General features: G+C 39.8%; 1 protein-coding gene across 5 annotated transcripts in view; it reads left to right on the forward strand.

Annotated features, from left to right (window-relative positions):
* Nucleotides 1-15,700, forward strand: part of LOC107560839 (muscleblind-like protein 3) — a 49,256-nt gene that overhangs the window by 1,094 nt on the left and 32,462 nt on the right. For all 5 annotated transcript variants that reach the window (XM_016245110.1, XM_016245119.1, XM_016245140.1 and 2 more), the window contains exon 2: nt 13,632-14,714. In XM_016245110.1, the coding sequence (XP_016100596.1) occupies nt 14,541-14,714 (174 nt within the window). In that variant the 5' untranslated portion in view covers nt 13,632-14,540. The remainder of the gene's footprint in view (nt 1-13,631; nt 14,715-15,700) is intronic.

Consider the following 15,700-nt stretch of genomic DNA (forward strand, 5'->3'; position numbering starts at 1 on the left):
TTATGTATTTAATCCCGTTCTAATAACCAATGTCTTTGCTTCTGACCTTCGATGATCCAGTTTAACCGTACTAATAAGCAAAAATTACATTTGTGTGTCTTTTTTATTGCTGAAGTGTGTTGAAATTTCTTCTTCTGCGTTCTACTGTACGGACGTAAATTTACTTTCCCTTCAGCCTGAGGCTTATTTATTTCACTTTTGGTGTGAAAAAGCTTTTATGTTTGCCAAAAATAGAACTTTTTTATTTTAAAAACAAACAAGCAAGCCCTGTCCAGATTTCAAAAGTAACGTAACGCATTACTTTCCATAGAAAGTAACTAAGTACCTTAATTAGTTACTTTTTTATGGAGTAACGCAGTATTGTAACGCATTACTTTTAAAAGTAACTTTCCCCAACACTGCTGAGCAGCACCTAGTTTGTAAACAGGTTGGATGGAGCTGAAACTCACATGTCATGAGCCCCCTGTAATAGTCAGGAGCAGAGGGCTGTTCAGTATATCTTTTCTGATGCTGTATTTTTGTGTCTGCCATCTAAAACTAGTAATGCTGTCACGCTGACATTTCAATTTCATGGCCAGGGCTGGGTGCAGTCCCAACCATAAGGTGTTCACCCACAATAGGAGCTGAATTTGTCCGTGGCTTCCTGGAACATGTAAAAGTTGGTACTGGAAAAGTGTGTGAGGGGGGTTTTGTATCTTGGTGTGTTGGAAGTTTAATGTCCTTTGTCCCGCTAACCCTTAACATCATCGGACATTTGCCAGCACAGACAACTGAATGCTTTAATTTATTTTGTCGTCCATGTCTGAGTTGTTGCATAAATCGACAGTCATGCGTGCATTCCTTATACAAATAAAAAAAATGGAGTCTGATGACCTTTATTTTGCACTGTCAAGACTGTTCATGCTACCTGTTTAGTAACAGGGTACCCACAGTCATGGATATTAACACGTTATTAAATGTCACAGACATTTGTGCACTTTACAATACACAACTTTGCAGTATGTTGACATTAGCTAATGCAATAGCAATTTTATCAGTTTTTTTACATGCACTAATATTTATTTTTAACATTTCAGGTTGCATTGATTAGCATTAGTTAATATATTATATACAAATATAAATTAAAATTGAACACTAGTATAGTAATTAACCTTAATAAATGCACAAAAATGTTAATTGTTGGTTAATTATACATTAATGGTTAATAATATATTAACATATGTTAACAAATTTTACATTATTGTTAGTGTTACCATTATTTTTAGTTATACTTTAAAATAGTTCATTAGCTGGATATAGTTCTGTTCATTTCAGTGTTGTGCCGTATTCAAATTTCAAGATGTTTTCTCAGGGCGAGACATTTGTATAATAAAAAGTATAATTGATGTATTCCATCTGACATTGAAAATCTGCACTAGCTTTTATTTCTGAAAATCCATATTGAAATTCGCTGTCAAAAGTGTTTTATTTACCTGTCCAAAACTTAAAAGGGGTCTGGACAGTCGTGTCCCTGAACCTGCCAGGTATTGCATTGCGCTTCATATTTAAAAAATGTCATTAGTTTTTATCTTATTTAGTTACAGGCCATAGATTTTGTGCAAAGAATATAAAATTTTATATGCACAACAATGCAGTTGCTTTCAGGTCGAGTGCATAACGTAGATCCTACAGTCGTGGTGCGAGAGCACCTGCAGTCGTGTGTGTGGCGGTTGACATTCTGTTTGATTTCACACCTTATGATGTGCGCTGTCAAAGGTCAGGTCGCAAGAAACCTGCTGCTTTAGAGGCCTGGTGTCTGTCAGACTTCAGTGGCATCGCTGCCCTTTAATTATGTCTGCGATTTAAAGGTCCTCACATGGCTGACAAATCATATATCTTGTTGGTAATACCAGGGCAATACTCAGCACGTACCCTGCTTCTCCCTGAGGGGTCTGTTTATCCTCCACTTCCTGATTTAAACTAGAACTAGACCTACATACGGTGAGACAGAGCATTGTCTGACGACAAGCTCCATTAGTTCCCAGTAGTCACGACTGGTCAGGCAGTCGCAAACGTGAGAAAATGAAAGCTATACCCTTGTCGGAGTTGTGGGGTTAAATCAGGTGAGCTGCTAAAAATGGCAATATCTCTTCACCACACAGGGAGCAGATAGGGAAAAATATATTAGGAAGGTCCCATGTGCACATGTTCGCACTTCACATCCGCATATTGCCGCATGTGCTGAAACTGCACCACAGGTTCAGGCACGTTTGCCACCGCCGTTGTGAACTTTGCTCTCGCTTTCATTCACCCTATAAAATTAACGATAAGAGCAGAGAGTGAGGTTACTGTATACACAAAGCACATGTCCTCATTTCCCCTCTCCTGCTTTGCTGGACCAAATATGGTACTTTATGCCATATGCTTTGAAATGGCAATAAAACGTGGTGCTGGGCTGATAAAGCAACACCATTTACAAATGATCAAACACTGAGCGACTACAGAATATTGATTGAGCTGTCATATTTAGCTGGCTTGCTGTAAATATTGGTTCTCTACCGAATCTATAAGAACTAGACTATGGGGTTCTATAAATATGGCCACTGCCCTCTTTTTTCGCAAGTAGGTTATGACACGCTTAGATTGTGTTACTCACAAATGAGCTTTTAACCACTATTCTGTAAAGTGCAATGCACCATTTGTCCGTGTAAATGTCATTCGGGGCACATTTGCACAAACACTAATGAGGATTTGCCAAGAATGTGCTTCCATTTAAAATGGTCGACCTGCTTTTGAATGTTTATAATCACATAAAAAGATGTATTTGTCATCTTTGATGTCTTGTCTTGTTTCTGCACACTGTAAAAAATGCTATGATATGAAATTTAACTTGATTTTTTAAAGTCAGTTTCATTTAAGTTGAAATGACTTGCACAATCAAATTGATTATACGTAAAAATTCAAGGCAGCTACTTAAGTTTTTAAGTTGAAATAGAGGGAAATATATGTTTACATGAACTAGTGCACTAGCTAACATGAATTTTTAGCAACTTTACATTATTGTAAATAATGTTCTACATTAGGGGTTGGGCGATGTCAAAAAAATTGGCATCGGACGATGTCTACAGTGAAACATTGCGATGGACGATGACATCGGTGCGAGCGGGGGGAGGGGTGTGGGGGAAGAGTTAGGGGGTGTGCCCAAAGCGTGAATCCTTATAAGGGAAAACAACGATTCCTAACACACCGGATGCGAGCAGCGTGGTGCAACAAAATACTATAGAACCACTGATCTATAATAGAGATTTATTATATATAGATCAGTCTAGAACTCATTATAATCAGTGATGCTGTCTACACTGGATGCGGCGCGGCGCGACACAACAAATTCCAGACAGTAAACTGCTGCCGCGTTCTATTTATGATGTGCTAACACAAATTTCAAATGATTTTCAATGGTTGCTTTGAAGATCAGTAAAGTCAGTGTAGACAGACTTTAGCTGATGGTGTAGACATGTTGTAACAGTTGCCTGTTACATTTACAGTACATAAAATTTTACTTACCACATAAACAGAGTAAGGAGAGATGACTGAGGACGATGGCGAATGATTTGCAGATCCTCAGTACCACTGACAAACATATAATCTTGTAAAATGTGTGGTAAGTACTGCCGCTCCATAGTATAAACAGAATACTTGCGATCACGAATCTCGAAAGTGAAACTAAAAGCGATCGTGCATTCAAAAGCATGATGCCAGTTTCAATGCCAGGTATAATAGCTGCTCCCTGATGCAGAAATATATATGTAGTATAGTTGAAATAAATATTTTCCTCCCATCTCGTATTTATTCCCTTTAGGGGTTCCGCCTGCGCGTCATTTTCTTTCCGAACACAGTATTGGGATGCGGGGGGAATGGGGATCACGATGCCAGCTCAACATCGTGATGTCTAACAGCCATCGGCGATGGTCGATGGGCATCGTCTATCAGCCCAACCCTATTCTACATACACTAATCTTTACAGTCACAGTTTAGTTTAGGGACCAATTCTCATTAACTTACTTATTAACTATGAACTTTGCCTCAATGGATTCCTAATTTGCTGCTTATTAATAGTTAGTAAGGTAGTTGCTAAGTTGTATGGCATAGGATTGAGGGATCTAATGATTATGCAAAATAAGGCATTAATATGTGCTTCATAAGTATTAATACATAGGCAATATGCTTGTAATATGCATGCTGATGAGCAACTAGTTAATAGTGAGAATTGGTCCCTAAACTAAAGTGTTACCATATTTACTTTTAAGTTGCATTAATTGACATTAGTTAATGAACAATAGTATAGTTATGAATTAACATGATGAATAAATGCTTTACAAATGGTTATTGATAGTTCATTATACTTGATACATTAGTAAATGTTAATCAGTTGAACGTAATTCCAAGGTGTTAACATTTTTTATACTCTAAAATATTTCACCAAATAGGTTTTGGTTCACTGTTGTCGCATTCAGATTTCAAGATGTTTTCTCAAGATGGGACATTTGTATGCTAAAATTTTTAATTTAAGTTTAATTTGATTCCATAGATTTCTATCTGACATTGAAAATTTGCATCAGCTAAAAAGATGGTCTTTGATAGTGCACTTGCTCCCCACAATTGTCTTGTTTCACCACTTTGTTGTTGCAACATTACACTGAGCTGGGCAGAGGGGAAGAGGCTCAGCCTGTTGTAATGTGTCATGTAGCTCTAAGCCTATGATTTTAGAGTTTGTTTGTGCTCTCCAGAGCACCGTACGTGTCTCTGTCCTTGCTGTGAGTTTGTGAGCGAGCTCAGGCAGCTGCATGTTTTTATGAATGGAGGCAGTGGGGCTGTAATAGGCTGAAAGGATTATATATACTTAACCTAATTATTTTTCCCTATGGCTGGGGGCTTTTCTCCTCTGCCAGTCCTGTCTCACAAGCTCGTGAGTCTCAAAACCTCTCTCCATCTCAGGCCCTGCATGTCTCCACCTTAAGCTGTCTGAACTGTCCATTTCTGTGGGTTTTTCTTCAGTAAATGCTGCAGGTTTGGCTCTGGGGAACAGAGAACTATGTGTCCATGTATTTTTGCATTGCTTCCTTTCATTAAGGGAAGTGCACACATGGCTTAATATCGGTTACATTTGGGTCGTACTTCTGCATGAGATTCTCTGCACTGATCAGCCTTGTCCTTTAAATGTCATTCAGACAGTTTGTTCCCTGTAATGGACAGGACAGTGTGTCTATTAATAATATTTAAACTTTTAAAGAAGTATGCAGCCATCTTATACTGAAACTCCTCTTGAAGGAAGGAATACAAAATGTGATTTTTTTTTTTAGAGATAACTAAAACTGTCAATCTCCAAAGTGACAAAAGAACAACAAAATTGTAATTTATATTAATTTATATGACTCAAGTATTATAATTCAGTTTAGCCATTTGATATCTTTGTTTGACAGCAAAATGTCTTTACTAATATTCTTTCATTCTGGTGGATTATGAAATATTGATGCCAGACCATCGAATCTTTAGTGGATCAGTCTGATTAATGAACAAATCATTTTTGGCTGAACTATTTCATTTAAGCAAAGAACTCATTTAAGAAAAGTAAAAGATTCAAACATTTAAAGGTGTGATATGATGCAATTTCAAATTTTCCTTTCTCTTTGGAGTGTTACAAGCTGTTCGTGCAAATTTTAGTCTACAATGCGTCTGTGGCACAGAGGCTGTTTCTATGAAGTGGGGCAGTTCCAACTTTGCAAGGACAGTCTGGCGCTTCTGACTCACAGCCTGTAAGTACGTTTTTTATATTTAAAGAATTTGCCACTGATGATTCAAACGCGAGTTTTGAGCAGTGTAGAGTAGCGCTTGTTGTTTGTCGTTTCTCCGATCACAAATGCAGACATGGTTTTATGTTTACGCCGAGCGATATGCAACGCAACGCGTAAAAAGACTGTATAAGTCATTATAAACAGTAATTATGTCCCCAATGGATGCAACAAATGCCTTGTTTGTAATGGTTTTTATTGGTGTTGTCTCATCGCGCCGGGACACGGCATCACAATATGGTAAGGGGCGTAACATTTCGGTCACACGCTTGAGGTATTCAGCCAATCACAACGCACTGGATAGCTGGCCAATCACAGCACACCTCGCTTTTCAGAATGATGAGCTTTGTAAAAATCAACGTGTTTCAGAAAGGCGGGGGATAGAGGAGCAACAGTAATGTACATTATATGGAAAATAATGTGTTTTTTTAACCTTAAACCGCATAAACACATTGCATTACAGTAAATACACTACATAATGTTCTTTTTAGCAACGTCATATGACCCCTTTAAAGAAGCATGCTTCTATTCATTAAACTGTTCTTAAAGGAACAGTCCACCCAAACATGAGAATGCTGCCATCAGTTATTCACCCTCATGTCGTTACAAATCTGTACACAAATAGTGAATTTCTGAAGGTTAACTGAGGCTGTCAAGCTCCAATTTTACAAAAAAGCTATATGGAAATATCAGGTAATCCATATGACTTACACACTATAATAATTGAGTGACAGGGTGAAATTTAAGTTGTTATTTACTGATATTTTTCCACTCCAGTGGACTATGAACCAGATCACTGAGATTTTGAGAGTGGCTTTGTGAACTAGTCAAGCTTTGCAAACCAAATCAACTAGGGGTGCTCTGGTCAGAATTTTTGAGGCCGATCACAGAAAGCAGTATCTGCCGATACCGATCACCGATACCGATCTTTTTAAAGCCTTCTTTTTATCATTTAAACCTATTTATAATGATACTCCAATGAAACCATTTGCGTATTTTGAGAGCGAAAGAGAGAGCGCACGCGCGGTGATTCACTCACGTTGTTTGTGAAATTACGTCTCACACAAGGTTTTTTAAAATTACTTTATAAGTTATTTAATGAAGAAATATGAAGGTGAGTACCTCACCTTTAGCATTATAATTATTTCACCCACGCCGGAGACTGAGACAGTCCCACTGCATGTCGTGCCAAAAATGGAAGTATCAGGTAATCCATATGACTTACACACTATAATAATTGAGTGACAGGGTGAAATTTAAGTTGTTATTTACTGATATTTTTCCACTCCAGTGGACTATGAACCAGATCACTGAGTTTTGAGAGTGGCTTTGTGAACTAGTCAAGCTTTGCAAACCAAATCAACTAGGGGTGCTCCGGTCAGAATTTTTGAGGCCGATCGCCGATCACAGAAAGCAGTATCTGCCGATACCGATCACCGATACCGATCTTTTTAAAGCCTTCTTTTTATCATTTAAACCTATTTATAATGATACTCCAATGAAACCATTTGCGTATTTTGAGAGCGAAAGAGAGAGCGCACGCGCGGTGATTCACTCACGTTGTTTGTGAAATTACGTCTCACACAAGGTTTTTTAAAATTACTTTATAAGTTATTTAATGAAGAAATATGAAGGTGAGTACCTCACCTTTAGCATTATAATTATTTCACCCGCGCCGGAGACTGAGACAGTCCCACTGCATGTCGTGCCAAACCTCTCACGGGTCACGGCAGCGTCATCAGCTTGAGATCGTTTTTTTGAGATCGGCCTTTTTAGAGACCGCCAATCAAACATCTCAACGTTATTATCGGCTGGTAGTGATCGGTAGCTGATCAATCGGAGCACCCCTAAAATCAAGTTGCACAAGTTGTATGGACCTCTTTTATGATACTTCATGGTGCTTTTTGTTGTTTAGAAGCTTGACAGCTTAATTTTCTTGGGTGAGAGAATAATGCCATCATTTAAATTTTTTAGTTGAGCTGTTGCTTCAGGAAAAGTAAACAATGAACAAACAGCTATTTGAAATCAAACTAAAATGAAAAACCTTGTTAAAATCTCAAATGTCCCAAAGCATGACTCTATTTCTGAGAATAAGTGTGGATTCAGTTTCATTTCTCCTTCTACTTTAGATCTATTTGCCTACGGTTTCACCTCAGCAGGATAAGTGGCGCACAAGAGACATTTAAAGAGACAGTTCACCCAAAAATAAAAAGTCTGTCACTATTTACTCACCCTCGTGCCGTTCCAAACCTGTATGACTTTTTATCTTCTGCAGAACACAAAAGAAGATATTTTGAAAGAATATTGGCAACCAAGCAGTTTTGGTCACCATTGACTTCAGTTGTTTGAGCAAAAGCTATTTCTCAAAATACCTTCTTTTATGTTCCACAGAAGAAAGTCGTACAGGTTTGGAACGACATGAGGGTGAATAAATAATGTAAATGATTGTTGTCACTAAGATGCAATGCAAAGGTTAACTGTGAGCTACTGAACTAGAAATGCTGCAGTACAAGCTGCAGCAAGCAGAATGCATGTGGGGAGCATGTGCTGTGCTGGCGGAGCTGCAGTGTGTGCTGGTCATGCTGGGCTCGCCTGCATGCGTCAGCTCTGTGGTATGAAGGTTATGCTGTGGCGCTCCAGTGCTGCTGAGCGCTGCAGTGTGTTGGAACAGCAGACTCCTCTCTTTCCTGCCCTGACCTCTGCCAACTGACCCTCACACTCCCACTGGCGTCTATGCGGACGAGCGTGGCAGAGGCGGAGAACCAGATTCAATCATGCATTGGTTCTGCATATCATTCCAATGCAGTTACTTCACTCGCTTTGCTGGGCTTATTTGGGAACTCAGTGCCACATGCTGTCGGAGTGGCAGTGGCGGCAGCCCGTATTGAAAATGCTTGTCGTCACACTCCCAGCATTTCAAGATCAGCTTTAGTTATGATTATGAGCATGGAAGTGCCGCATTGTTCAATTTTCCCCATTCACATGTGAGTCATGTCCCAAAGACTGTGAGCTTCCATGAAAATAAAATATACGAAAGGCCTCTTGGCCTTTGGTTTATTTACATGAGCAAAATGTTGCACTCCGTTGGGACCTGAAAAAAGACACGTCTGCAGAATATTGCTTCATCAAGCCTTGAGTTTTGTGTTGGCCATTAAATTATATTAGTCAGCAGGTTTTTACTGTATTGTAGTCTGTTTGTTTACTTCAATTTAATTCCTATTCCTCCTATTACACATAAATGCTTGATTCTGTCAATTCAGTACATGATTTACAGTGGAAGACTTCTTGAAAACGGTTAAAACAGACCTCAAATGAACACTAAACGGTATTTACTGTAGTAATCACTGTAATTGTTACACCTAGGGCAGCTGTTGTCATATTGATTTGTATAATCGATAATTCCAAGATCTAAGATTAGCTCATTCAGCAAGTGTGTCTCGAATAGACAACAAACTCTGGAGACTAGTTTTCTGGTTTTAAAGGGATAGTTCACCCAAAAACGATGGTGAGTAAAAGATTTTCATGTTTTTCACAACAGAAGATAATTTGAGAAATGTCTGTTGTTTGTCCATACAATGAAAGGCAAAGAAACCGTATGACTTTTAACACGGTTATTTTACGTTCCAAAGAAGAAGTCACATAGGTTTGGAACAACATGAAGGTGAATAAATTGTAAGAATCTTTATTTATCTTTTTAAAGTCATGATGAAACTGAAGTAGCGACAGATATTTTCTTGTAGGGTTTAATCAAAATGACTTTTTGATGAAATATTTTAATATCAAAACCGTTTATAAAAACATGCACATAAGATTCGTTCACAATAAGATCAATAACATACATTTACAAAATAGATTGGATTTCATGCCAACTTCAAGCATATGGCATATATCATTTAATTTTGCAGGAAGAATGTTATTTCTCACAGACAGACAGTAGGTGTGATTTTTGTTGACTTCTCAAACTGAGACGGCCTCGAACAGCACACTAGTGTCTACAAACCACAGCCAAGTGCTGTTAAAAGATATTTGTTTCTCAAACGCCTTGTCTTCTGCTGTACAGTCCAGTTATTGACTTTCTCCTTGATTCTTGTGCATGCACATGCGGCGCCTGAAGGACACTGCTACAAGTGCGATGTGTATACGACTCAGTGACCTTGTAGAAACAATACACACTCGTCACCTCCACACTTCTGATATTTACAGCCTCTTTTGTAGATCTGCGCCAGAAACACACACACACACGTATGCCATGCTGTATATCCTCCACCCAGCCACCTTCCTGCTGTAGAACATCAAAGTAAACACAACCAGCACTTACACGAACCTGTATAACAATTGTACTACATATAGCTGATGTTATCAGTGTCCAGCACAAGCTTATTTGTCTTCTTGTCTGTGCATTAGAGATATTCATTCTATCTGAAATCTATCAGATTTTATTTTATTTTTTCAATCTTTTTCCAGGTTTAGTGCAAGTTTTGCTGTATCTAATCTAGCCTAGGCCTATATATTTTTCAGTAGTGTGTTACTAGCGCTTTTCAAAATTGTGTGGCTTTTCCATTAACAAGTTCGTTTTTCCACTACACGCATTAAAAACGCTGCATTGCTGTTTTTAATATCACAATGTATTGCATGCTCAGCCTGAGCAAGCTGAGGCAATTCAGATTCTGATTCATTCTTGCATTGTTCAGATGGTTTATGAAACCATAAATAAACAGATTGCAATTTCTGGTATTGTATTTCTGGGTGCATGATATATCAGTATCTTATCAATCATAATTTTTTTTTTCTGATATTACATTTTTAACTGTAAATGCTAATTTCCCCTATTTTTTACATTTAGATTACCGTTACCATAATCTAATGATCACTTAAAATTAAAGTAATCTTTTTTTTTATCTAAAATTGATGAAAATGAGCATCAAGAATTAAATTCGGCCTAAAATGAAAATTCACCCTATTTTCTAAATGCATGCTACCGATCTCATTGTGAATAGTTCATCCATGTATGTTTCGTTAAAAAATGTACCTTGTAATTTTTAATCAAGATCATAGATCGATCTTCCAGTGAACTGACAGGCTTTTCTCTGGTGATGTATGCTGGACTTCCCCAATCAATTAGTTTGCACCTTTCTTACAATTGACTGGAAACTCGCATTCAGATCAGCCTCCATCCAAACAAAAACCAGTGGAAAGTCCACAGCCTACACGTTTCTTTCTTTTTCAATAATCCATTTCACTCTTGTTAATGTACTTCACATTGCAGAAGAAAAAAATCCCTGCTTCAGTTTCATTGTGACTGTAAATATCCAAAACTGACCTATAGACAGATAAAGATAAACTAAATAATTTTTTTAAAATATAAGCCAATAATCCAAATGGTCCCAATATATTGTGCACCCTTATTAATTTTTTTTAAAGCTTTATTTAGTGTGAATTTAGCTAAAATGTAATATTGTCACCCTCATTCATTCAAAAACCTTCATCTTTTCATGCTAGATATTAAATGATAAATTATATTATAAATAATAAATAAATTATATATAGTTAACTTATATGTAGTTATATATTTAAAAAGATATCGCCCATTTAATTAGCTTGAATGCAGTTAGCTTGTTTTTAGTCACTTGTAGTGTAACTACCTTTTCAATAGAATTATATCTTGACTGTACTTTAACTAGTTCAAGTTATAAGTAAACTTGGCAAGCTACTGTCAATGTAGCTTTCCCAAAACTTTTGCTTTGCTTTTTCACTTTTCATTCAGGCATCCATCTAGATAAACAATACACCTTTCCTCCAGCGTTATCTGCTTTTATGCCTGTACAGTAACTACAGCTTGTAATAACTATAGGCCAGATGTACACCAACTCAGGTTGTGTTTCCTCTGTCTACTTTGCATTAATAATTTACTTAATCACATTGGGAAATCAGTTTGAGACATCTATTTATAACCAGTCCCATTGTTTCGGGCTGTGTGTGATCATTAGCTCTACAAGCCGCGAAGATAAAAATCCTCCAGTTTGGGAAATAACGATGATTATCATCGCGAGGGGGGATTAGCAGTCGTCGGGTAGGCGATGCTTTTACTATACATTAGGGTAATAGCGGCATCTGCGGAGGGACTCAGATGTAGCAGCTGACGTCACGGCCACATGTTCTCTTCACGGATCACCTCTCCGTTCACCTGCCTACATATAAATTAGATAATTGGCCTTTCGCTTTTTGGTGTGGCTGAGTACCATGCTGCTCTGCTTTGAGACAGAGATGTGCTAACTTCAGTGCTGGCGAACAGCTTAATGCAGGTTTGCGTTCCCCGGGGGGGGGGGCGTCTTCATCGATCTTACTGTAGGGCTGATATTGGGGGAGGGTGCACATGTCAGCCTGCTGTAAAACCGACTTTCTGCTTTGCACGGTGCTATGTTGCTCTGCATTTAGTGCCTTCATTCTTGTATTTGGAGGTGGGTGTCATTAATTCAATTTCCATCTTCTCTTGCTCATTTTCTCTCCCGATCTCCCTCACCGCATTGCTCTCCTTCTGGACCGTCTGTCTGCGTGCTCCGATCACGCGCTCACCAATCCCCCCCACCACCCCTTCCACCTGCCGCCTCCTCCGTCTGTGTCTGTCGCTGTGAGACACGGGGACAGATATTATCTGCCTTAACCTCTCCTCTAATCCCCTCACTGTCTGCTCGTTCACCTCTGCTTTATTTGTTTTCATTTTCCTGTCCTTTTATTCGTTTATCCATCCCTCCCTCCAGCATCGGTTCAAGTGTGCTTGGTCATCACGCCATTGATTATTCTTCACTGTACTGTCTCTCTCTCTCTCTCTCTCTCTCTCTCTCTCTCTCTCTCTCTCTCTCAAGGGATGGCATATCAGCTGTCAGACCCACCCAAGACACCCACTCACATCCCCTTGTGGCACCGCCCCCGTCTCCACCTCGCACACCTTCCTGTGTAGAATGAATGCGATAACCATCCATTCACTTCTCCTTTCTTTTCCCTTCATCATCCCACCTGTGATCGCCTGTACCCCGATAACGCTCCGGGAAAGCTAGAGAGCCACTCTCCTTCGGATTCATCCAAGGAGCAATGCAATGACAAAGAGGGTGGGGAGACTAGCGATCGATATATCAGGCTCCTCCCGATTGGCCGTTCCACATTGCCAGGTTGCATCGCAACTGCTGATTGGCTGTTGCAGTGTTCCGTGCTCAGCAGCTGCAGCTATGGGGATTTGCCCTTCCTGTCGGCTGCTCTACTTCCTTTTTCAATCACAAAAGCCACGTTTAGATCCCGAACTCTGAGAGAGTGCGATCGGCGCATAGTTTATGGCCTTGATGTTTTGTTTTGTGCTGAGTTTGTCGCTTCCATCTGCCCCAGAGTCGTAAAGTGACGTTGCTGTCTCCCATGTGCTCTCTCTCTCTCTGTCCCTTTCCCTTTCCCTGCCTCCTCCCTCTTTTTCCTCCCTCCCTGTATCTCTTAATCAAGACACAGCCTGCCCTTTCCTTTGCATTGCTGCCTGCCTCCCATCTGCACTCCTCCTCTACCTCTCGTGCACTCTCTCACTCGCGCTTACTGCCATGCGCTTTCAGCCTCTCTCTGTTTGTCGCTCACCTCTGTATTCCCCAGTTACAGGTTTGCGACATAAACAGCTGCGGCTTCAGGCATTTCCTTTGTTGTTTTGTACTTTTATCGCGTGTATTTTGCGAAATGTTTCTTTTGCGAAGTGTTTTGACTGTTCTGAAGGGGACAAGCTGTTTTAACTGAGTTTGTTGCTTTTGTTTTTTTGTCTTTTTGCAAATACAGGACTCCTGCCACAAAGGACTCTCTTAGAAGTGCGCGAGGACACGTCACAGTGCGATGAAAGGGACGCAGGGAGAGCAGGAGGGATGAGAAAGCGATTCAAGTGAAAGAAGACTCACATCACCATAAAGTGCCTCATCTGGATGCTGCGGAAGCCCTTCTCTGTGTCTGCTTCGGAGCGCTCTCTTCCCCGCTGACTTCAGCACATGCGTGTGCGCTTGGCCTTGGCTCGGGCTATATTTCACCCTGACAGTCAATCAACCCATTTGCCTGTTCCTCGATTCCAGCTCTGCCTGCTCGCCATTTCACCTCTTAATACAAGGACGCCTGTCGATTAGTTTCCCTTTTGGGTTCTCAAAGTGTCTCTCTCTTTACTTCTGCAGTCTCTCCATCCCTTGTGACCCAGACATGCGAGTATCTTTAGGGACTGCTGCGCCAATGGCAACAGGGCAGGGGGTTTCGGAAGCCTAAATTTAGAGAAAGTCCGTTTTACATCAATGCAAGAGGGCTATTTTAAACCCAGAGCTCCGGAGGGTGAGTCTAGACAGTGGGGCGACCACTGCAGACAAATACAAAGTGCCGCTCTACTCTACTTTTAATGCCTCGTTTTCCTGGACGGCAGCCGAAGATGCACCGCAGCATGTCACATTGACCTACTCCACCTCAGCACGCTTGATTCATCGCTCTCCCTACCTGACTTTAAACTGATCTCATATTCTCGTCATACTTCCTCACTGGCTGATCAACAGACTATGCTCCCTTCCTGTTCATAAGAAAGTTTGGTTTTCATTTCTAGATAGTACCGGTAGTCTGAGGATCTCCTTGCCACTGTGCTTATTTTTTGCAGCCTTTGTGCTTCATCACGCCTGGCTGCCCCACCCCAGCCCTCCGCTCACTCGCCAAGGGACCGCCATGGCCGTCAATGTGACCATGGGTCGCGACACCAAGTGGCTGACGCTAGAGGTGTGCAGAGAGTTCCAGCGAGGAACCTGCTCGCGTTCGGACACTGAATGCAAGTTCGCTCACCCCTCTCGTACCTGCCACGTGGAGAACGGCCGCGTCATCGCCTGTTTCGACTCTCTCAAGGTAACCCGGATGCACGTGCACACAGACACTAAAGTTTGTTTTACTATTGCACTGATATATTAACCACGAGAGCATTATTTGATGTTTTGGTGCAGATTTCATCATTCACACATGCTATTTGGACATTTTGTCAGATATCCCTAACACCTCCAGGCTCTTTTGCTGAGTACTGATCTCTCTCCTGTCCTGAAATCAGCCTTTGTGTGTATTTTTCTGTCGGATTTAGACTAAAACACTGCAACCTCTGGTCATGGATTGTTCAATTTTGATAAAACGTACTGTGGTGGCACCATTGGACAGTCAATAAATGTTCAAGATGAGGTTAGGATTAGCAAATGTCAAAGTTTACAAATATGTAATTGAAAAAAGCATATTGATTGACTACCAGTGAATTCTGAGAGTGTTTTACTTCCCAGAGTATTTGCTATGGTACTATGGTATATCCAAAAAACAAGCTAATGCCATGGGGTTATCTACTAAACCATCTATGGTAATTTTTGGTACTTTTTATGTTTAAACAATGCTTTTCTTTGGAAGCATGATGGAGCCATTTTAGAGGGAACAGGAACAGTTCATTAAAAAAAATCTGTCATTAGCTCCCCCTTATGTCACTCAACTTTTATGACTTTCTTCTATGGAATTCAAAAGGAGGAATTTTGAAGAATTTACTGGAATTTACCTTTTTATGCCATGCAGTTATAAAGAATAGGAACTGGAGCTTTGATGCTTCAAAAAGTGAAAAGTTTGGTCAGTAAGTTTTTTTTTTAAAGAAATTATTACTTTTATTTGACAGAGATGCATCTAAAGTGACTGTACAGACATTTTAGTTACAAAAGATTTCTATTTCAAATGAATGCTGTTCTCTTGAACTTTCTAGTCATCAAAGAATGATGACTAGAAAATGAAAAATATATATCACAAAAATATTAAGTAGCACACTTGTTTTCAACATTCATAATAATAAATGTTTTTGAGCAGCAAATCAG

The sequence above is a fragment of the Sinocyclocheilus grahami genome, unplaced genomic scaffold (assembly GCF_001515645.1).
Source record: "Sinocyclocheilus grahami isolate Dianchi unplaced genomic scaffold, SAMN03320097.WGS_v1.1 scaffold23.1, whole genome shotgun sequence".
Taxonomy (NCBI): Eukaryota; Metazoa; Chordata; class Actinopteri; order Cypriniformes; family Cyprinidae; genus Sinocyclocheilus; species Sinocyclocheilus grahami.